Here is a 22805-nt window from a genome sequence, read left to right as displayed (position 1 = left end):
GTGGTCTTAATCACCCGGAGAGCCCTCTTGTCCTGAGCCGTGCACATCCCATGCCAGTTTGTAATGTTTCCAGGATGCTTTCTCTTGCTCCTCTGTAAAAGTTGACAAGAACTTTGCACGGGAATTTCGCCTTCTTAAGTTTCCTTGAGAAATACAACTGTTTGTGAGCTTTCTTTACCAGGATGGAGACGTGTGATGACCATGTCAGGTTGGTTGTGATGCTGATTCCCAGGAACTTAAAACTGTTCACTTGTCATACCTGCAAACTTGTCGCTTTTCGGCGAAATTAGCCGTTTTGAATGAAAATATATCATCCCCGTGAATCGTGTAGATCCGTAGAGGTTTCTTTTTTGTGGGGGGGGGTCATCTGGCCAGCCAGCGTTTCTCAGATTGGAGTGAGACGAGGAGAAAAGGTGATACCGTTCAGATTTGCTGGGTTAAGTTAACGTCCACTGCATGCGGAACTTTGTCAACTGTTCGCCAGTATCGCGATTTAGAAGGAAAAAATATAACGTGATGAAACATGCAGCCCCCCGTGTTCCGGTTCAGTTCACAGTCACTAATTAACGTTTAACCGGAACACCGGTGCATCTGGTTGCAGGTTGTTTTTTTTGCAGAGGTGTGTATAGATCACAGCTATTATTTTACTCTTGATAAGTTACCTTAGCCAGAGTAGATTTTCATTTTCATTTAAATAATTGAACTGGATTGAATGCATAATTGCGAATAGAAGATAGGCCACAATTCTAACAGCTTTACAGTAACAGTGGAAGTTAATAGTAAGCCATACAGTAGCAGGGTTCAATGAAAACCAATCACTTTTTTTGTACAGCCGATAGTTCTCGCTACTCTTGCATATCTTTGTTTTTATATGACTAAAAAATGAGACCTCGGTCTCAATGGATTTTGTCTAAATAAAGGTTAATAATAATAATATTGATTGAAAAAGAAAAAGCTAACTAGCCAGCTGCTCAACTAGAGCTGAAATACTGATTAATAACTGAATAATAAATTAGTTTTTTGCTTAAAGTAAATGTCTTATCACTTAACTTTCTTCTCAGAGTACAACAGAATGCTACATTTTAAAGTTCATATTTAAAATAAAATTCTCCCAGGTAACACCCGGGAGAATCAGGACAGTAACAATTCAAAGGACAGTACATTCAAGTAGTGCACATGCAGCGTCAATCATGACTCACTTTCCCTCACATAACTGAGCTTAAACAAAGAGCGTGTGAGAGTAATAGAATTCGCCGCTGACTGGCAGAAACCTTGAATATTCAAAACCGTTACTTTTTTTAGGATATAAAAAAAATACGTTTTTACACTGCGTCATCAAAGGTATTGTGTCTTCATGTGTGATCAGATACCTTCATGTCTCCTTATGTTATTAATATGTACCAAAGATCAAGCTCACATGGAGTCACAGGACTTTTGACAAGCGTATGCTGAGATATGTCTGCTGAGGCTACATTTGACAGGGTACACTGCACTGTCTTTAACTGAGCAGCGAGGTCCAGATGAGGGGTGCTGTGATGCAATGCACGCTCACCCTCAACAGCAAATCTGGTAAAAGGAAATGCAAGAAGAGCTCTGCTGACCTGAGTGTGTGCCCTTGTACCAACGGGCTCAGTAGGTTTAGACTGCACATCCATTGAGTGATAAATCGATTTTATTTCTTCTTCAAGCAATTCGAAGTCAATAAAAGCAAAGGATAAAGTATTGCAGTTTCTGTTTCATGCCATATTCATGAAAGAAACTATTTTTAGTCTTGTTTTCAGTCTTTTGTTGTAATTTACTTTTTCTATTGTAATTTCATTTAAAATGTGTTTCTTACTGTTATTGCTATTCTATATTGCACTGGTGTCAGTCTTACTTCTTTAACACTTAATAATTATTACTCTATTTTTCATATATGTTAATATTTGTATTCTATTGTTTATTGTTTTATTCTTGTGTCGTAATCTTTGGTCAAACTCTGGCACAAGACTTTCCTTCCTCATCTTATGGTCCTCGGTGTCAGGCTGAGCTCGGGGTACTTCCCGTCTGAGAAACCTGTCCTTTAAACTTCACCATGAAAACCACATTTCTTTGCCCATTATTTTAATGTCATCCCGCTGCCTCGACAGCAGCTTCCTCTTCTCTTCCCTCCACATTGCTTGACCTTTTGTTGTGCATGTGCTGAATGTGGTGGATAGTTACAACAACTAAATGCCATGCCTGTGTTTGGTATGCTGCTTCTTGGTTGTTGTTGTTATTTGGGACAGCACACTGTAGGGTCCACTTAATATAAGCCACATGCAGAAGCAGACATACCAGAACCACAAGCTGCTGCCTGCTTTCAAAGTGTGGCTTATCGTCTCATCAAGCACTTTTTATAACAGCATTATCTCATGCTTTGATGTAATTAGGATGCCACAGGTACCCGAGGGATCTTAAGTCCAGTTTCATGTACCTAATGAATATTTATATACAGTATTACCATTTCTGGCAGCTAGCTCCCAATGTTGATTCATTCCTTGCCTCACGAGTCCCTTGGCGTTTGTTTCCATGCTGGTCGTGACATAAATTCAAAAACATATCTCAAAATGACTTCATCTAGAGATGTTGGAAATCGTGAGTAATCAACTGTCTTCAGTACCTTGACTGGATGAGAAAAATAAATAAAATGGGATTCAATAATACCTCGCTGTTGCTAACTGTAAAATTAAAAAAAAGGCATTTCAATAATTTAATTTAATTAAAATAGTCCAAAATCACAAATCAGAAATTTGCCTCAGAGGGCTTTACAATCTGTACACATACTCCTCTGTCACAGGACCCTCACATCGGAACAGGAAAACCCCCCCAAAAAAACCCTTTAACAGGGAGAAAAGAGGAAGAAACCTTAGAGAGAGCAACAGAGGAGGATCCTCTCCCAGGATGGACAGAAGTGTGATAGATGTGTACAGAATGAACAGCATAACAGAGTTACAACACATTCAATGCATATGACAGAAATTATTCATATAATGAGAGTAGTAAGTATAATAATGATGGAAAAATTATGACTACTAATAACAGCAGTGGATATAGTATAATAATAACAATGATGATAATAAAAGCAGTAATGGTATCGGTAATAGCAAAAGCAATGCAACTACTAATGATAATGATAGTAGCAGTGGGGGTCGGCAGGGCCATGGCAGGATGCAAGACCAGGGTCCAGATATAACCACGATCCACAGAAACCTGCGAGGCGAGAAAGCACAAGGACTCCAGTGAAGAAGCAAAGTCAGTAATGAGCATTAATGGGACATGAATTCATACAGAAGGAGAGAGAGAAGAGGAGAGAGGAGCTCAGGAAGTCCAGCAGTCTAGGCCTATAGCAGCTTATCTAGGGGCTGGTCCAAGGCAAACCTGAGCCAGCCCTAACTAAGCATTATCAAAGAGGAAAGTCTTAAGCCTACTCTTAAATGTGCTGAGTGTGTCTGTCCCCCCGGACTGAAACAGGAAGCTGGTTCCACAGAAGAGGAGCTTGATAACTGAAGGCTCCGGCTCCCATCCTACTTTTTAAGACTCTAGGAACCACAAGCAACCCTGCATTTAGGGAGCGCAGCTCTCTAGTGGGGTAATGTTGTACTATAAGATCCTTTAGATATGATGGTGCCTGACCAATTAGGGCTTTATAGGTGAGGAGAAGGATTTTAAATTATATTCTTGATTTTACAGGGAGCCAGTGCAGAGAAGTTAATACAGGAGTAATATGATCTCTTTTCTTAGTTTTTGTTACTACACGTGCTGCAGCATTCTGAAACAACTGGAGAGATTTAAGAGACTTATCTGAGCAGCCTGAAAATAAGGAATTGCAGTAATCTAGCCGAGAGGTAACAAATGCATGAACTCATTTCTCTGCATCGCTTTGAGACAGGATGTGCCTGACTTTTGAAACGTTACGTAGGTGAAAAAAGGCAGTCCTTTAAATGTGTTTTATCTGGGAGTTAAAGGACATATCCTGATCAAAGATCAGTAGATATTGGGATTGTCACCGCCAAACATGGCAATGCGTAAAGCGCATGCTCTCCCATAGATCGTTCTGCTGAAGGTCGTACTCGTCGTGGTGCTCCAAAATGGGCTCACAAAGCTCCTGTAGGGCAGCTCTCTTTTCAAAGACCGTGTTGACCAGTCAAGAGCTATATTGCCACCGTGTTGATGCCACACGAGGCAGACGCCGCCGGCAGATGTCGTCGAGCAGCTGCGTGCGCTTTGGGGACCTGGAAAAAAATATATTTTACATTCTCTCAACTTTGAGACCCCTTGAGTCAGCACTGAATTTAGCCGATGGGCATAGCAGTGTATAAATAAAGCCATAGGAGCCTTCTTTTTAACTTCAGCCTGCACTCCATTAGGTCCAGATGCCATGACCGCTGCGCCATCAAAACACTGAGCCACGACTTTGTCCAGACAATCGTGGTCCTCCAGGAATCAGATGAGAATAGCAGCGATGTCATCGGCTCTCTTGTTGCTGGTGACATCGTAAAATATGACGAACCTTTTCTTGACGCCAGTATCTGTCACATAACGGACCACCAGAGCCAGCTGCGATGTATTATCAGTGGTTTGTCCACCATAACAGCGACAAAAGGTGCTTCATTTATCTCACGTCTTATCTCCTCTCCCATCACTTCAGCTATAGCACTGATCAGGTCGTTTTGTATTTTGCCTAATGTCCCGGAGCTCCGTTTCCCTGCAAACTTTGTTCGTTGAGTTGTAGATCCACTCGGGTCTCCCCAAAAGTTTCCAAAAGCCCTGTAACTTGTAAATGTGCTGCTGGGCTATGGTGTCTTTATTGCTGCCTTGGTTAGGCAACTCAGGTTTGCAATTCCAGCGTGGCTCCAAACACCAAAACGCTCAGTTGAAAATAAAAGGCATTCCCAGCAATACAATTTGCGCTAATTTACGCTGTTACAGTTTGTAGTTGCTGGACTGAAAGTGGCATACAAATCCTTTCCTTGGCTGGGTCAGGGCTGCCAGCCGTGGGGTTGGCCGACCCTTCCTTCGGATGTCCAGCTTTTCTTGAAATGTCCTTCTCGAGAAAGGCGTGGCCAGTAAATCCGTCACCAAATCCGTTTCTCCTCCTCCTTCAGCCACTGAGTATTAAAAAAACAAAACAAAGCTACGTAAAAAAAAAAAGAATATACACCAACAAGAACGCTAAAAATGTAATGCCACGTAAAAACTTACATATCTTTAAATTTGAACTCTTACTACTACAAAGCTGTGCTAGCTAGTTTCACAACGGTCACGCTAACCCACTGACCAATCAAGCCGCACGTTAATGACGTACTTGTAGGCCAGCTAGAACTTCTGACACGTCAAAGAATACACCCAACATGTCAAACTAAAAATCTGATTGGTTGAAGACTATGAAAATCAATAATATCGTCCTCATTTACTTAAACTGTAAAGGGTTTCACTTGCAACTCTGAAGGCCTCCGGGCAGATTTCTTTACTTAGAGACAGCATAGGGTAGGGCTGCACAATTATGGCCAAAATCATAATCACGATTATTTTGATCAATATTGAGATCACGATTATTTAACACGATTATTCATTAATTTTAGGGACAACATCTTTTTATTGCACTTTCACGTTTAAATGAACAAGAACACTGCTTCCACTTCCATTGTTGTGCTACATTCTGGCTAATGTACAAATCTTTGCATCAGACCGGTCCTGATCACAGTGCATCTCGTAGAAGGAAAATATAAATAAAATAGTATCAACACTTTTTACCCAAAATTAAGTCAACAGAGCACTGCTTTCACTTCCATGTTGTGCTACATTCCAGCTAATGTACACGTCTTTGCATTAAAATAAAACTTATACGGTTCTTGTTCACCTGAAGCAAAATATAAATGACCGTCTGCTCTCTGTTGTGTTGTCTGTCTCTCTACTCTTCTGCTAATACCGGAGTCGACTCCAGACAGAACTTATTTTGAGGCTGCCGCTGCAGGGTGCGCGCATGTCACCTCCCATCTCGTTCGCCCCCTGGTGGTCGGCTGACTGTTAGTTGAGGAAGCGCTTGATTTGATATGTAGCAGAGCACGCATTTTAAACGTCAATATTGCTGACGATCATGCTCATTTAATTGTGGCAGCCAAAATCGTGATCGCGATTAAAATTCGATTAATTGTGCAGCCCTAGCATAGGGGCGAAATCTGATTGGATAAAAGCTCTACTTAAAACAAGCTGAAGCAGAGCAACTGAGGAAGACAGTAGCTGTGCAATGAAATAATAAGCTAATGGGAAACGTATTTAGAATACATGTAGTGTATTTATGAAAAATAATTACATTTTAAAATAGATATATTTGTGATTCTGTCGGTGTCTAGGCCAGCAAGGAAGGCCTTGCTGGCCCTGAGGGCCCACCATTGACTTCGAGACAAGGGAACCAGAAGTGCACACATACAGACTCATTTCCGTGTGTTTGGACTCATTTATGCAGCATTCCATTGTATTTGTTGTCGACTTTGTATGATAAGAGATAATAGACGGTAATAGACTCAACAGTACATCGCTGTCACCCTGTTCTTTTTTCCTGACTTCATTCCATTGAGTACTTCAGGGACGAACTTACAGCTGACTTTGCCCCCCCCACTCAGACATCCGGAGGGACAGCCGTCAGCTGATGGCTTTGTCTGCTGTGTGCTCTTGACAGCGACCTGATGTGACGGCAGTCGTCAGAGGGTTTGGTTTGCCCGATGGTTTCCATTCAATCCGGCATCACCCTCCTTGCTGGAGTATACTCACCTGTTGGGGGGGGGGGTGTTATCGATTGCTGGCCTCCCTTCCAATTACACTTTCTCTATCTGTCGTCAAAAACAACTGACACCTAATCCCAGTCTGTTGCTAGCCGTCCGTCAGCTGTCCGTTGGTGTCATCCCGGATAATTGATAGAAAGCCCAACGTGTCTGCGAGTGTTTCGAGAACAATATTGGCAGCATGTCTATCCAAATCCCCTCATACGGCGGGGAGTTTAAGCTTTTTATGCAGTCTGACATTTTGGATTTCCTTCCTTCTTTCTTTCTTCTCGTGTCTGACAGCAGCTGTGTGGGATGTAGCATTGAAAGGCTATGAAATCTCAATTTTATGACGATGCGCACGTTCTGAAACGTTGGTAATCAAATGGACCGGCATGCCAAAGATACAAATTGCAATTCTTGTTGCTCTTACCCTGCCAATACCCCTAATGGAGGTGCTGGCTCTTCTGAGGACAATTTTGTCTTTGTCTTTTGTCTTTGTTTTGGAATTTGTGCTGTAAGATTTTTGAATGTACAAAGTTACTATTATAATGTTGTTTCCTTTTAAATCTTAGGGTTAGGTATCGGGTTGAGGATGCACCAATCTAATTTGACATATCTGTACTGGTGCTGATCGACTATCGGCAGGATGTCACTACATCAACACCGTTATTGTAATATTCAGTGATTCCTCTATTAATCACATTCATTTTGCAATTGTGGGCCTTTGTGTTTAGTGCCACAGCAATCCCTGGCTTCACGTTATTTTAAATGAAAAATGATTCCAAGAGATCGACCTTCAAAGATTTTTAAATTTGAGGGAAAAAAGGGCACTGGTATTGGACAGGTACTCTGTCAGCAGACACCCTGAGTTGAGTTGTTGGAATGGGTATAAACAAGGATCAGTGCATCCCAACTAAATTTAATTCTTGTCATATATATATATATATATATATAATGTGATATATATATTCTTTAATCAGATTTTATGGGATACTGTCTTTGCTCGATTGGGTATCGGTGATAATGGGGCCGATCTGTTCAATTCAACTCTGTTTATAAACTATTTACATTATGTTCATTTTAAAGATCATGTGCTGTGCTTTTAGTATTGTTCTAAGATACAATATGCATCTGCATGCAAAGGGGATTTACTGCAAAAATCTCTGATTCTTTTAGAGTTTCTAGAAATAATTGTATTTCAATATCCTTCTTTTCCTTTTTTCTCGCAATATAATACTACCACCGTTTGCTCCAATGGTCAATCCCTTGACATAAGTGTCTCTGACTGAAACACCATTGTTGAACAATCATATTGATTAGCTGTGCAAAGAAAATATTGAATATGTAGCTTGGTCGGAAAGGAATCTTTATGGAGTTGGATGTTACTAAAATCCACAATATCTCATAAAACCCGTTTCTCCTAACCTAACCAGTTCCGTCCATGCACAGCACCGACCAACCTCTTTGCTGCTGCTACACATGCAACAATCCTGCTGCTACACATGCGGCCTCTGTACGAGCTTTGCTGCAGTCCCAACACACATCAGTTCATAGCCAATGCATTCTTGATTAGGCGTGGACACGGTAATTGTTTTCATTGCCTTGGATTGGAACGACATTGAATTTAATGTGGTCCATCGATCTTTTGTTGGGGGGAAATTGGGTTTGTTACCAGCGTTGTAGATCTCTCATGGCCCACGTGTTAACCTTTAATACTCTCTCGCTCTCTCTCACCACATTTTCTCTCTAATCTCACTATATCTCTATCTCACCTCACCCTCCCCTCTTCGTCCTCCTGTCTCATTCTCCTGCTCTTTGACTTTTAATCTCTCGCTCTTTCTCTTTCCCCTCTATCTGTCTTCCCTTTTGTTTTTCACTCCCTCCTTTTCCTCCCCCACTACCTCTTTTTTTTCCCCTGTTCTGCTCCCTGTTTTTACTTTCAATTTAAAAAGTCCATTAACACGATCGCCTATCAGAAATAATATTGACGTTGCAGTTTAACACTGACCAATAGCTGAAAGGTGTAACCAGCAAATATTTCTATTTTAAATACAACTTAAAAGATTGTCAATATTGCCATTGACCGATTTTTTTTCTTTCTGTCAGCTAACTGATTTACTAAAATAATAATTTTTTTCTACTGTGCATCATTGCCAGAAGCTCCTGAAAGCTTCCAGTTAGATCTCTGTTAGGTTTGGAAAAATACTGCTCTGGGCTGTAAAACAATCAAGCAGACTTGAATGTTGTGGTACACCATGAAAAATGCAGAGCGAGCAGCCTTGTGAAAGTTCCGTCCAGTGTCTAAATGAAAAGCACAGCTGTTTAATTTATCTTGTAAACAGTTACATTCAGTGTTCTTACTAAAACTGACCAAGTCCGTATTTTTCGTATTTGTTTTTTAAACTCCGTCATCCACTAAAATTCGTTGCACACAGAAACCTTGGACACTGAGTCTGATGCATTTTATTATTCCATTCATTGCAAAAACTCACAAAATGAGACTAAACTGAATTATGTATGTTTTGCGCTAGTTCCAAATGGGGCAGATGAATGACTGAAATTAGCATGAAGCTATAGTTCAGCTATAGAGCACAAGCACCTAACCTTTCGTACATCCTTAGTTTTGAGACCATCCACGATTCCAAGCTGTTTTGCAAACAACTGCCACAACACATCTTTCATTTCCGCACCTCTGTATTCTTTACTTCTCAGCTTCAGGCCTATACTGACATGAATGCATTTCCTTCCTCATAAATCATTTGTAAAGGGATTCTTTTGAATAATTTGTACTCTGTGTTGTTAAAGTTGCACAATATTTTCAGATGACGAATTCATTATATGACGGCATGTAATGTGAAAGATGTCTCTCATAGTCACTAGCACATTTTAGCTAGGGAGGGTACACAACGCTCTACATAAGAGAAACATGGGAAGCAGAGTTAAAGATTCAAATAACAGGAAGAAGAATCGTTTCAAATGTGAGACACAATGTACGTCCACAAACTCACTAGTATGGAGGGAACTCTGCTGGAAGAACTGAACCCACTTTTTTATTACACCCAAACAAAATAAAAAGCAGGCGACTTGCTGCACAACAACAATGTTGGAGGCTGTGTGGGACCACGGAGGCTGACCACTCGCATATTTTCTGGAATTGTACAAAGATAGCGCTATATTGGGAAAATCTTAATGTTGTTAAAAACATTTTGGGATAAGAGATCCCAAACACCTGCCCTGTGATGTATCTTGGAAACATTGAAAGTGTTGTGATGAGAAAAGACCTCTACTTGACGAAAGTTTTACTTGCAGCAATTAGGAAAGCCGTTACCAGAAATTGGCTTAATGTCAACATTCCGAAACAGGAACAGTGGCTGGAAATTGTCCAAGACATATTCTGAGAGTCGAGGAGAATGCATTTAATAAGAACTGGAAGAAATATAACTTTTATATGAGATGTGACACCGACCACATGAATGCTTAATTAAAATATATTCGTATGAATATAGAAATGTCTCCAGACAACTACTAACGGCCATTATTAGCTTTTATTTCTTTGCATAAGCTACTATATTATCTGTCGATGTTGTGCTGTTCTGTTTATAGCTTTGTGAAAACTCATTAAAAACCTTCATGAAAAGAAAAGAAAGACAATGTATCTGATAAGCTCACTGTACTGCACACTACAGAACAGAATTGAGCAACTAGAGAGCCAGATACTTCCCTCAGGTGTTGGTTGAGACCAAAACCGAGCTAGAAGGAAAGTGAATGTTGGACTTAAATTAATAGGATGGACAGGAACATCACTCCAATGCCTTCTGGGTTTGTGTAACTAGGCAATTGTTTGCTGACTTGTTCACTAAGGTTCTTTTTGCTACTCTTCTTGGTGCATAACCGCCACCAACTGTCAGTGGAATAGCATGAAACTATCAGCAGGAATGTTATGTCATCCCATAAGCATAACAGAACAGGGAACAATGCACTAGAGCCCAGGTTCCCCAAGACAATGGATTTATTTTTATCTTTAGATCAAGCACCGTCATCCCAAACTTCTACTCATTGGGTTCGATAAATCAAATCGTTCCGTATGTAATCTACAGGGGAAATTGGTTTATACTGTATACATAGTGAGGCATAAGGCCAGTGGGGGACATTGACTATCTAATAGACTTATATAATATACCGTTTAAGAAGTCAGCATTGGTCTTCTCTATCGAAACTCAAATAGACAGGTGAAATCCTTGCACATAATCTGTAATAATGCAAAATTGAGAGCGCACAGAAAATGTGGCAAATCGGGCATCATCCTAAATCATTTCTTTTTACCTTTCTCTTTGTCTTTCACAGCAGTCTGAGTGTAAAGCCGGTCCCAAGGAAGGTGCAGAGCTGGCCGTGGACCTGCTGGGCCTGGGTAAGACGACCTCCTGCCATCGTACAATATAATAACGTATCAAACTGTACACTCACACGACCGCCCAATGCGTCAGATGTTTGAATCAAACCAATCACGCTTGCTGATGTAATAACATTTCTCGATTGACATTGTAATAATTTAGGTTGAATAATGTGTGAGGTTATAAGGGAAAGGTTTAGCTGTCAAGATTTATTTGAGTCATGTGCCGAGACCTTTTGTTCCACTTTGATGACTTATTACACCTCCTGGCAGTTAATACATCATCGGTGGCTTCAGGCCGCCATGTCTGACACAACTGTGAGCAGACTACAGTTAAATCCACACAATGCTCCAGTCATGTACCGGACTTTCTAATTATGATTCAAGGTCTATTTCAAAAAAGGAAAGGAAAGGATTGTGTTCTTTAGGCGAACATATGCAAGAAAATTCTATTTTACACCCTGTTACTCCCTTGAGTAAATGGACTGTACCTGTACAGCCCTTTTCTAGTCTTTCCGACCACTCAAAGCCCTTTAACACTACATGTCATCATTCACCCATTCACACACTGATGGAAGGAGCTACAATGCCACCTGCCCATCAGACTAACTTATTCACACAACGTAGGAACAGCTACGGGAGCAATTTTGGGGTTAAGTGTCTTGCTCAATGACACATCGACATGCGACTAGCGGAGCCGGGGATCGAACCGCTTGAAGGACGACCCTGCTCTCCACAATCTACAGTCGAGTAGATAATAGACTTATTGCCTGAAGCGCAATGGTTAAGTAATGGATCTGTTTAGATTCCATTAAAGTTGTGTATTTTTACAGGATTATTGTGGGGAATCTGTCTTTAGCTGGTTTATTCCTTATTCTGATAGGAACAAAATAAGAATGACATGTTAAAACAGTGTAGTGTGCACTTGCCATATCAAAAGCAGCGATCCAAAAATCGAATACTGAAGTAAAAACCTGTGTGAACACTACAGAGCTATGGAGCTAAAAGTTGGATTTAAGAGATTATGCTTGATGCATTTATTTGGCTTTGGAATTTTAGAGCAGCAAATGAAAAAGAAGTAAGAGGGGCATCAAATACGTCTGAGTCGGCAATTAGCAAGAATCTGTTGTCCTGGCTGAACTCAGGCGGCAACCTCCAGGTCTGAAGAGTGAATTTTTGTCATTGAGCAAGACAAAAATGTCTTGAACCTGCATTCTTTCTAATGTCCATCAGGGGGCGACTCCTCTGGTTGTATAGAAGTCTATGATAAGTTACCCTAATTCTCACTTGATTTATTCCCTCAGTAAACATTGTAAACATGAGTTTATGGTCTCAATATTTTGTTCGCTATCCTTTTTCAATACAGTAAGTAACTTATGGTCCCATTTAGAGTAAAATAGACCATAAAGCAGAGTATGCTTTAGGGCAGTTATTTCTGCTATTTCTGCTTAGTACGTGTTGTGGAAGTCACAGATATCCCGGGAAACTAAACGCCGTCATGTCTGGGTTCATAACATTGTCCAGAGGAGCTCCATGGATTTTATCGAGCTGTATTCACTGTGTCTAGCAAGCCACACGTCGCTGTTTACTACAGCTGTATGTACACAAAATAAACTGAATTGGCTGTGATTTAATGGCAATAAACCGACAAAAAGGGACTCCGAAATAACTATGTAATGATGCCGATTTGATCGTAGAGCTCTGGGTGAATACAGACGGCTACAGTATTTATTTCCTGATTCAACAACGGCAGGATGTCACTGATGACAGGGGGAGCAACTCAACGCTGATAGGCTCCGGGGCGTAACGCGAATATTTCGCAGAAGTTGAAAAATTTCAACTCGCCCGTTTGGGGCGATTTGGCGTTTGACGCGTTTGATTCGCGTCAATCGCGCCGCAAATTCGCGTCAATCGCGCCGCGCCATCGCAAATTCGCGCCTGTGCATAGACTTTGTATGTAATCTACTCGCGCGAATAATTCGCAACGCGTTTGGTGTGAACGCAGCATAAGAGTCCAATATGATCAGAATCCTAACACATGAATTCACTGACCAACAGTGATGTTAACAGAGAGAATAGAGCTGAAACAAGTGGTTTAATAACCACAGTTAAAGATCATGCACACTAATTTATCTTGTTAGAAGATGAGGAAAAATGTGGCTTTTTGATTGACATCACTTCACACCTGAATAAAGTGAATTTTAAACTGCAGGGCAAATCGGTGAAATAAATTTTTCTAAAATGAATTACTTTATTTTAAGATGCACATTTTTGAAAAGCTTTCTGTTATGTCAGTTATTCTTTAATGCAGCTCTTATTTTACTTGAAATGAGAGAACATGTATTTTTTGTATTTCTATGTATTATTTATAATCCATTCAGTTAAATTTGAAAACTGACAATAATAATTGTTAAAATATAATTGATGTGTACTTTCTTCATTTGATTTGACAGTTGTTGACTACACAGAGACGTTGTTACTACTACTAGGCTACTTCAATATATATATATATATATATATACCTTGTGATTGACAGGTCGCTACCGCTACCAGAGCCGTATACATCTCTTTGTCACTCCTCCGCATTCCAAATATGGTAACTTCCATTCACTGGTTCCAAAAAGTAAAGATGGCGACGCCCGTAAACCAAGATGGCGACGGCCAAAACGCAGAATTCAAGGCTTCGAAACGGCAGTCCACAGAAAAAAAAGAAATTCTAGCACTGATGCCATTGTTGGACTATTTAGTCTTTATTCATAAAGATCAAGAGATTTTTCTTTTGCCCTGACAGCTATCAAAAATTCAAATTCTTCATTAAAATGATAGACTACATGGTATCAAGTGTTATATAACCACAATATTTTTGGGGGGGAAGTTTGTAGCTGTATCTGTCGGATCAGAGGGAGAACTGATCGTTAATCTCCTGTAATGGCATTTGTGTCCAGTTCAACAGCAGAATAGCCGAATGCACCGAGGATATGACATTCAAATAAGGTCACAAGCTGGACTCAAACCTGTGACATTTTGAGTTTACAGCATGCGTCTTGGACATTGTCCTCCGTGCTTGTTTTTAGGCCAGATGGCAAAAACACAGCCAGTTGGGGTTGGTTCGGGTTTTTTCACCAGGAATGTGTAATATCTGATCACCTTGTTTTCCGTATACGGGGCTGTATTGTATTAGACTCAGCCGAGGGGGTAAGCTGCGCTGACAGAAGAAATAGCCGGTGGATACGGCATTGATCAAATATTCCCAGCCGCAGCATGGAAGAGTGAGAGTTGACGCGCTGCTATGAATAACCAATGCTACACACCTTGCAGCCACGTCAAGTGGATGAGATTTCACACATAATCGATAAGTCAAATTCGTGGCAGTACGCCTTCAGCACTCACACATCCCCACCCCCGTTCCTCCATCCATCCAACCGTGTCTCTGGTTATTTTACTCTGTGTTTCTTGTCAACTCCTCTGTTCAGTCTAATTCAGTTTAGCAGGCTGTGCTGGAATGAAAGCATAAACAATATTGTGAGACCAGATACGCATTTTTACACAAATTCTCTCTCCGTCCTTGCTTTTATCTCCTTGGTTTGCCAAACATATTTGCTTTTCTATTTCTATGATTATCTATCATCATTTAAAGGCTGTCTTTTCCCCACAGCAATATTAAAACTAAATGTATGTATTTATTTCAGGTTTTAGTTTTTTTTAGCTTTGCTGTCCCCTGATGATAAATGCTCTCTCAGAGATGCTCCATCCAGCCAAAAATAGATCTCTTCAGGAGCCACTGAATCAATTCATGAAAACGTCTATTGATGGAGCACCCCTGTCTGTTTGTTTCTGTCTCCATGTCCCTTTCACTTCCACCTCGGCATTTCCCTGCTGTAATGTTCCTGACACGCCGAATTGACACTTGAGTGCAGACGGAGAGAGTAAACAGGATTCTTCCTCCATGTTGTCTCTATTCTAGCAGCAGCTGTCCTTGCTTTGGTCGCATCTTTACCTCTGGTTGAAATATTTGGGTTACTCTTTCTCTTGATATTGTTTATTGGGTGAAAGACAAATTGTATTGTTGCAACCAGGGACAGGGCATCTTTCTTGCTCAGTTTTTGTTTCCATTGACTTATCTTATTCCGAATCTTTTCTAAATGCATGATAGAACACAGTGATATTTTTTCAAACAAAAAAAGGAAAAATGGGAGAAAATGTACAGAGCTGTGTGCGCCAAAACAATGAAGCTCAACATGCTAAGATGCCAAATGGGCTACATTTCAAATGTTTTCATCATGCACTGTTTACGTCCATGTGTTCTCGCCAGCAGTCTTCTTTGTCTGTGCATTGCTGTGCTTCTTGAACCATTACTGGCACCAACTGTTGCTCAGGGGATCAGTGGGAAACTGGCGACGGGAACGTGTATCATGTTGCCCGTCCTTGCACGCGTTCACGATACAAACAAACCCGCGGCCATATCGTGACAACATTGCTTCACAGTATCAAAACTAAGCTGCATTTCTGTTTATGTTTAGGCTTCACAATCATAAAGTATTGATTTGACTAATTTCTCAGTGCAACAATGAAAGAGTTACTCGAAGGAACAGCGGTCTCCTGGATGAAAGTCCTGTGTTTCCGATCCACCCGCTCCGACCAATCGTTGGTATTTGACGAGTATGGCGGTAGACCGGGTTGCTTAACAAGGCTGTATCATCACCACTCCTTACCAGATGTTGGCTGTGCAGCACAGTTTTGTTGTTTACCCGTCAACAAGACAAAGAAAGGATTAACTCTTGAGCTTTATAGTTAACGATCTTTATAAATCACTGACCTGAAAAACTATTTTGACCATTAATGCCATTAATGGTCAAAGGAGAACAATGTTTTGTGGTATTTTGAAGAAACACCACTACATTCATTACAACAACAACATTGCCAAGTTTAGGAATATTAACTTAATATTAACATTAACTATTATGATAAAGTTAGTAGTGTTAGAAATTGATATGCTACCCCCTATACATGACAGGGCCACACGATAAGGTAATCATGCAGAACCTGCTTTAGTTGATAAGTGCTGCAAATTGAATTTAGCAATTCATCAAATTGCTAAAATCAATTGATGATGTGCAGTGAAACTGGGGCCACTGGCAGTCTGGGCCCGCAGGGCAGCTGCTCACTTTGTGCAGACTTGACTGCAAAGAAATTTGTCCGCAAGTTTGTTTGCATCGAATGCTCACTGGTTACATAATTGTTCAACTTTCCAATATGCATCAAAACACCAACATCACAGTATAAACTATCACAACTATCACATCAGTTCACCATTTAACATCACCGCGTATTCCTTTATCACCTGTAAATACATTTTACCAGTAGCATCCATCTTACCTCTCTATAATGGTCACCATCTGGACTCACCCGCTCCCAGAATCGCTCGCTGGGGAGCGGGCGAGCTTCATTTCATGCCCTAGTTGTGACTTGTGTTTCGGGGGGGAAAAGTGGGCTGAATTCTCATATTTCTTTTGGGTACCAATACTTCAAAGACCCGTTCATTTTCCTAATCAACAGGGTGGATGAAAAAAAACAAATTTCAAACGTGTTTGTGAGAAATCTAATCAGGATATTGCGTTAGAATCAACGCAGGGCTTAATCAAGTCTGATATTTTACCCCCTTTTGCGGCGGCCGAGTCCTTAATGTGACAGCCTCCCACTGCTGAATGAGGTCGCTGTATTCATTGAAGATACTGGGAAGCTCTGTATTTGTGTGTGTGTGTGTCTCTGTGTGTGTGTGCGTGCAAATGTACTCTGGGCAAAGGGGTTCAGGGTGCTTATAAAACACCACCCAGCCCTCCACCCCCCCCACCCCCACCCTGAACCGCGGGTCTGTTTCCATGGTGAAGCTGAGAGCGCTCTCAAGAAGCGGCTCCATCCCGTAATAAAAGGACGGTGGGCTCATTGCCCGACATGGCAGTCATGATGATGATGATGATGGCCGCTTTTTTTCTCCCTGCGGCTCATTTCCATGGCAATGAGTGAATGAGCTTTTTGTAAGGGGGGGGGGGGGGGTAGTAGAGTGGTAAGAGGGTAATTGAAATCCTATTTTTTCTCTCGTCTATTTGAAAACGTGAAGAATGGCACCCGTCATTCTTGTCGGCCCCTAAAGTAATAATCATAATAGGCTTCAAGCAGCAATTTACAAGGTGATTTAACTACCAAAATAAAAGCCAAGCTCATACAGTCAAGTACAATTTATTCATATAGCCGAGTTTCAACATATTACAATTTTGCCTCGGGTCAGCTTAAAGGCATCACGAGAAGGATGGAGAGCAAAAACGTTTAATTATTAGGGCGGAAGATGTTGCCGTCAAAGTAGTTCTTTGAAAATGAGTTTTGGTAAGTGGTTCAGAAGGATGGTGAGTGGTCTTTGCCAGCCTTCTCACAGTGAAAGGCTTTCCCTGTAACCCTGCTGTCTGGCTAAAGGAGCTCAGTCTTGTTCACACTTTAAAAGGGCTAAATTATGGATGTTTCAGCACTGTGGTTATATAAATGACCTGCTGCTCGCTGGCTCTAACACACACACTCTTCCCTTTCACACACTCCCTCCCCTCTGTCTGCCTCTCCATCACCGTCTCTCTCTTGCTGTCTCTCAGATGACCGTACAGTGTGTGCTGTTTTTTTCCATACTGTAGTTTTAAACTGCTTAAAGATCAGCCATATTTATAATTTATATATATAATATATCATTTTTGAACTGAACAAGAGACTACACCCACCCGGAATTCGTGCTAAGCTAGGCTAACCACATCCCGGTTCTGTGCATAACACACAGATTGGGAGATTGATATCGATTGATCTCCACATCTCATTCTGGGAAAGCAAAATATTAAATAAGTATTTCTCAAAAGGTTGGACTTTTTCTTGAACTATATATAAATATAAGTAAATATCGAACTCCATGAACAGACTACAATATCAATTTAAGTTGTAAAATTACAATATGGTAAACTGTAAGTCAAGGGGTAGTGTATCAGAGCTTAAAGGAACAGTCCACCCCCAAAATCATAACTACATACTGTATCTTTCCTCTGACCTGGAGTGCTATTTATCAATCCAGATTTTTTTTGGTGTGAGTTGCCGAGTGTTGGAGATATCGACCGTAGGATGCATCTATATTTGTCACTGCTAGCTCACGTAGCACCGCTGAGCTAGCTAACATTACAGCTCACCTGCATCTACATGCACGCTTTGCGGTGATGCGGTTGCTGGTGTAGTTCGGTAGAAAGACAACTCACACCAAAACAATTTTTTTTGACTTTAAAAAAAAAAAATTCACAGCATACATTTTGTCTTAAAAAACAGTTGTTGATAATCTCACTAATGATGGCTCTGTTCCAAGTCTGTGTCCTAGACGCCAGTGTCAGTGAGCCAGCACGGACAATAGACCCATTCACAGCAGACGTTCTGACTTGTCAGAGCAGGAAAGACGCAACGAATAACAATAACCATGGCTCCGTTCCATATGGATGCCACAGTAAGCCATGCCAGAGAGTCAAGCAAGCACAATACCAGTGCCTTGGAACTGGCTCACCGAAATGGAATGCAGCCATCAGTAATTATTGTGGCCCTTTCTGCAACCACATCTCAAAATGTCTGCTGTTAAAAAGGTGTATTCAGTCTCAGAGCTTTGGAGCTTTTGGAGCTCTCAGATGTGATGTGCCTTTTTAGAGTTGTTCAATGTTAGACTCTTGTTAATCCAACTGAAATGAAATACAGACACCCAACACTAAACCAGCTGGGTGACACATTGTCAAATATCTTTGCAGCTACACACAGTTACTTTTCCAGGGGCAAATGGAGAAGCGTGAATGAAATCATTTTCAGGGTGAAGCGAAGTACTGAAGGAGTGCAGTCATAAGAATTTTTCTTGAGGATGATCCAATTATCAAGTGTGGTCATTTTAAATTGAGCTCTGCGAGGCGTTTTGAAAATGCTTAAATTGTATAAATACCCTTGCGTATGCACGTAAAGGTCAGATTGAATTCTTCCTATGTGTGTCAGTGCCTTCCCTCTTCACTCCGTTTCTGACTTTACTCCCTTTGTAATTTTAATACTTTAAAGCAGCAGGTTAAATGTTGTGTGAATTTTTTTTTCAGTACAGAGAAATATGTGCCATGAGACAAATGTATTCAAATGTCCTAAAAAAAAACAGGCTTTTGGAGCTGATCGTCTTAGAATCAGATTCTCTCTCTCTCTCTTTCCCTCTCTGTTTTTCCCACTCTCTCTCTCTCTCTCAGATGCCCCAGAGGATGGTGGGAGGGGCTCGGGTGGTGCTGCACCAATCAGCGATGAACTGGACATCTTTGGACCAATGGTCTCCAACCCTCTCCCCTCTTCCAACAACACACAGCAGGTAGCAAACACACACACACACACACACACAGTCACAAGCTTTCATCAGCTGCTTATCACCACAGGCAGACTGCAACACGGGGAATCTGCAGGGACTCCCATGATGCAAACGCAGGCATATTCGCAAACAAGCCAACTCCCTTATACGTGCAGAGACGGACTCTCTGAGGATCATATCAAAGCAAACTGTCATAGACTCTCCTTTATAGAATGATTTGACCAGTGTCCTTCAGAAAGAGAGAGAGAGAGTGTGTGGCGCTATCAGAAAGAGGAATAATGGCGAACTGCGACAATGAAGAGAGCAGGTGGGAGTGGAAGAGTTGTAGTGGTAATGTTTTAGAATATAGCAATAATAATGCATTTCACTGCTTGTGTCTGATACTTCTTTAAGGTAGCCCTTCCAATCTACGTAGCGGAATCCAGTTCAAATATGCAACCCAAATATAGAATTTAGAATAAGCAATACCATACATGTTTAAACCTGCCACCTACATACTTTTAACATAATGCAACTGATCAAATATCCCGTGGGTAAACGGTGTTGGGAAATATGGGGAAGGACTACACGCACAAAACACTTAAATTTTACATCATTAACAAGCTGTAAGAGGCGAAAGCTTGAGATGCCGACCCACAATTTTGCAGGATTAAAATGACAACTGTCACCAAACTGTAAAAAAAACAACAACTCTGTGTTCTGGTTTATGTGCGTGCTGCTGACTGTGTTCATTCTGTTTGGCCAAAGATAGTTTTGTCGAGGAAGAAACACCATTTTAACATTTTGATGTTTGATAAGATAGAGAGTAGAATACTTAAATGCTGTTGAAATGAGGGTTTACCCACGTCAACTATCTAGCTGCGTTGCATCATTTTCGGAGAGCTAGCTTGTCAGTGATTGATTGTAAATTGCTGTAAACTATTGTGAAGTGAATAGAATCTCACAAACATTTAACAATTGTTTTAAGCTAATTGTGTTCATACTGTAGCTCTGAATCAGAACCTCCACTATTCAGGGCTGTAAAGCAACTCGTCTTATCGCTCTGGGAAGCTAACGTTAGCTAAGCAGCCAGAGTGCAGAGCAGTTAGCGTCATTTTATGGGTGTAACTGTCCGTGTAGTGTAGCGTAGGTTTCTCTCACAACTATTCAAAATACACGTTGGGCTCCAGACGGGAGAATAATAGAAATTCTACCCTGTCAATTTAATAAACAAGTATCACTGCGAACAGTTGGAGAGAGAACTAACCCGACTAGCCTGCTAACCCGGCTACAAAATGCAAAGTAAGCAAAACTCAACCAATTAATGTGTACTAAACCTTTTAGTACAAGATGTCTGGTTTGATATGTGACTTTCTTTGATCAGGTATGGCCTGTAAACCAAAACTGTTAAGTTAGCCTAATATAATAAATATTGTTCATTGTCATAGTGTTCAACCAATCAGATCTTTAGTTTGACATGCTGGGCATATTCTTTGAGTGTCAGAGCCTGCTCGCCGGCCTATAATGACGTCAGCATTACGTGCAGCTCAGTGTCCATGCAGCTCTGCCGTGAGGTGCAGAGTGTGCTGTGATTGGTCAGTGGGCGAGCACGTGACTATCGTGAAACGAAACTTAACAGCAGAGGCTGTCAGGTAGTGAATCACATCACGTGATGCAGCTCAGCCAATCAAATATGGGCATTCTGACTGAGCGAAATGTACCACACACCATGACACAGGGGGCTGAGACGAGGAAAGACACTGCAGAGCAGTACGTGCAATGTTCAAGTTGTGAAAGTAAAATCATAAGACAATCTCTTTGGGCCGTGACTTGTCATTAAGGAATGATGGTGGGTCCCACAGCCAGACCAGCTGAGAACCATTGTCTGCCATGACTGCAGAAAACATTATATTTTCCTAAATATAAGCTTCTGCATTTTCCAAATGTACTATTCAAACGTATTGTAAGTCTTGTACCGAATGGTACGTACATAGGTACGTACATTTAATACGTACATAGTTACAGCCTTAGAAACTAATAACTCTGGCGCCATCATGTGGCGTGGTTATAAGGTGGTATTTCAGCTGCAGGGCAACAGTGAAGGCCTAGGTATAAAAATTTTCAGAGCATGATTATATCTGAAAATTAGTGAGTAACGGTACTCTAAGTATGTCATTTGTATCTTTCTCAATGTCAGCTAAATGTGACAGTTCTTCTCTGTAGAAAGCTAGCGTAGACGTTAATGTTTCTGACTGGTTTGAATAAACGAACCCTAAAAGGATCTCAACAACTAACGACAACAGCTGCAACATTTCATCTGATCCTTAAGTGTTGGAACAAAAACACTGTTACATTTGTCATCAATCTTGGTACAAACTAACCTTGTTCAATACATATTCAAATACAGGCCTGGTTCATATGAATTGTGCTACTTAGTTACTTTATAAAAAATAAATTTAAAAAGTCGAAAACAAAATCACAGATATTTGAAAATATAGTGATGGAATGCTGGAAAGAGCCTAGATGGAGTTGTGTGTCAGCAGCCATATTGGATGACCTTTATTTTCTGGGTAAACAAAACAAAACTGGGTGTTTGTCTGAATAAGAAGAGAGAGGAAAACAAACTGGAAAATAACTGAAAAACAACTGATGGCATTCTTGACTGTATTTCCAGATATTTGTCCTCATTCATTTTTCCTTCCTTCCGTCACTCCTTTAGCAGCTAGTCTCAACGGAGCGAGTACCGCTGGTTGAATTAAACATTTCCAAGGAGCAGCGTTGAGTTTTGTGGTACCCCAAAGCGTGGCCTTTGACCTCGACTCGGCTGGAAATGAGGACATGCATTCATGAGGACACGTGTATAAACTCTCAGACTCGGTAGATCCATACATGACGCAGTTGCACACTTCTATTCAGGTGATAAAGAAACACAAACAAACAGGAGACATTATATGCATTTCAGAGAAAACACACACTCAAAACACACACCAAGTACAAATGCACAGTGACCCCATTCCTTGGGTTGAAAATTCATTCTTTCACTCTCTGACCTATTCCCGGCTTTCAAATTGTATATCTCATTCTGGTACACACACTCACACACACACACACACACACACACACACACACACACACACACACACATCTCAGAGCCTCCTGGGAGCCGACCAGGCAGTGGCTCGCTGGGGACCCAGGCATGACGAACAATTATGGGCTGCTGTAACTGCAAGCTCCCCCTCTGACACTACCAGGCTCC

At 41.0% G+C, this 22805-nt stretch overlaps 1 protein-coding gene across 5 annotated transcripts in view; it reads left to right on the top strand.

Annotated features, from left to right (window-relative positions):
- LOC142932738 (stromal membrane-associated protein 1-like) overlaps positions 1–22805 on the top strand; it is a 96035-nt gene that overhangs the window by 52453 nt on the left and 20777 nt on the right. For all 5 annotated transcript variants that reach the window (XM_076076776.1, XM_076076774.1, XM_076076778.1 and 2 more), the window contains 2 exons: positions 11130–11193; positions 19458–19573. In XM_076076776.1, the coding sequence (XP_075932891.1) occupies positions 11130–11193; positions 19458–19573 (180 nt within the window). The remainder of the gene's footprint in view (positions 1–11129; positions 11194–19457; positions 19574–22805) is intronic.

This window comes from Anarhichas minor, unplaced genomic scaffold (genome assembly GCF_050575085.1).
Source record: "Anarhichas minor isolate MPS153535 unplaced genomic scaffold, ASM5057508v1 ptg000058l, whole genome shotgun sequence".
NCBI classification, from domain to species: domain Eukaryota; kingdom Metazoa; phylum Chordata; class Actinopteri; order Perciformes; family Anarhichadidae; genus Anarhichas; species Anarhichas minor.
The sequence above is the reverse complement of the archived record's forward strand: the minus strand, read 5'-3'. Positions and strand labels throughout refer to the sequence as shown.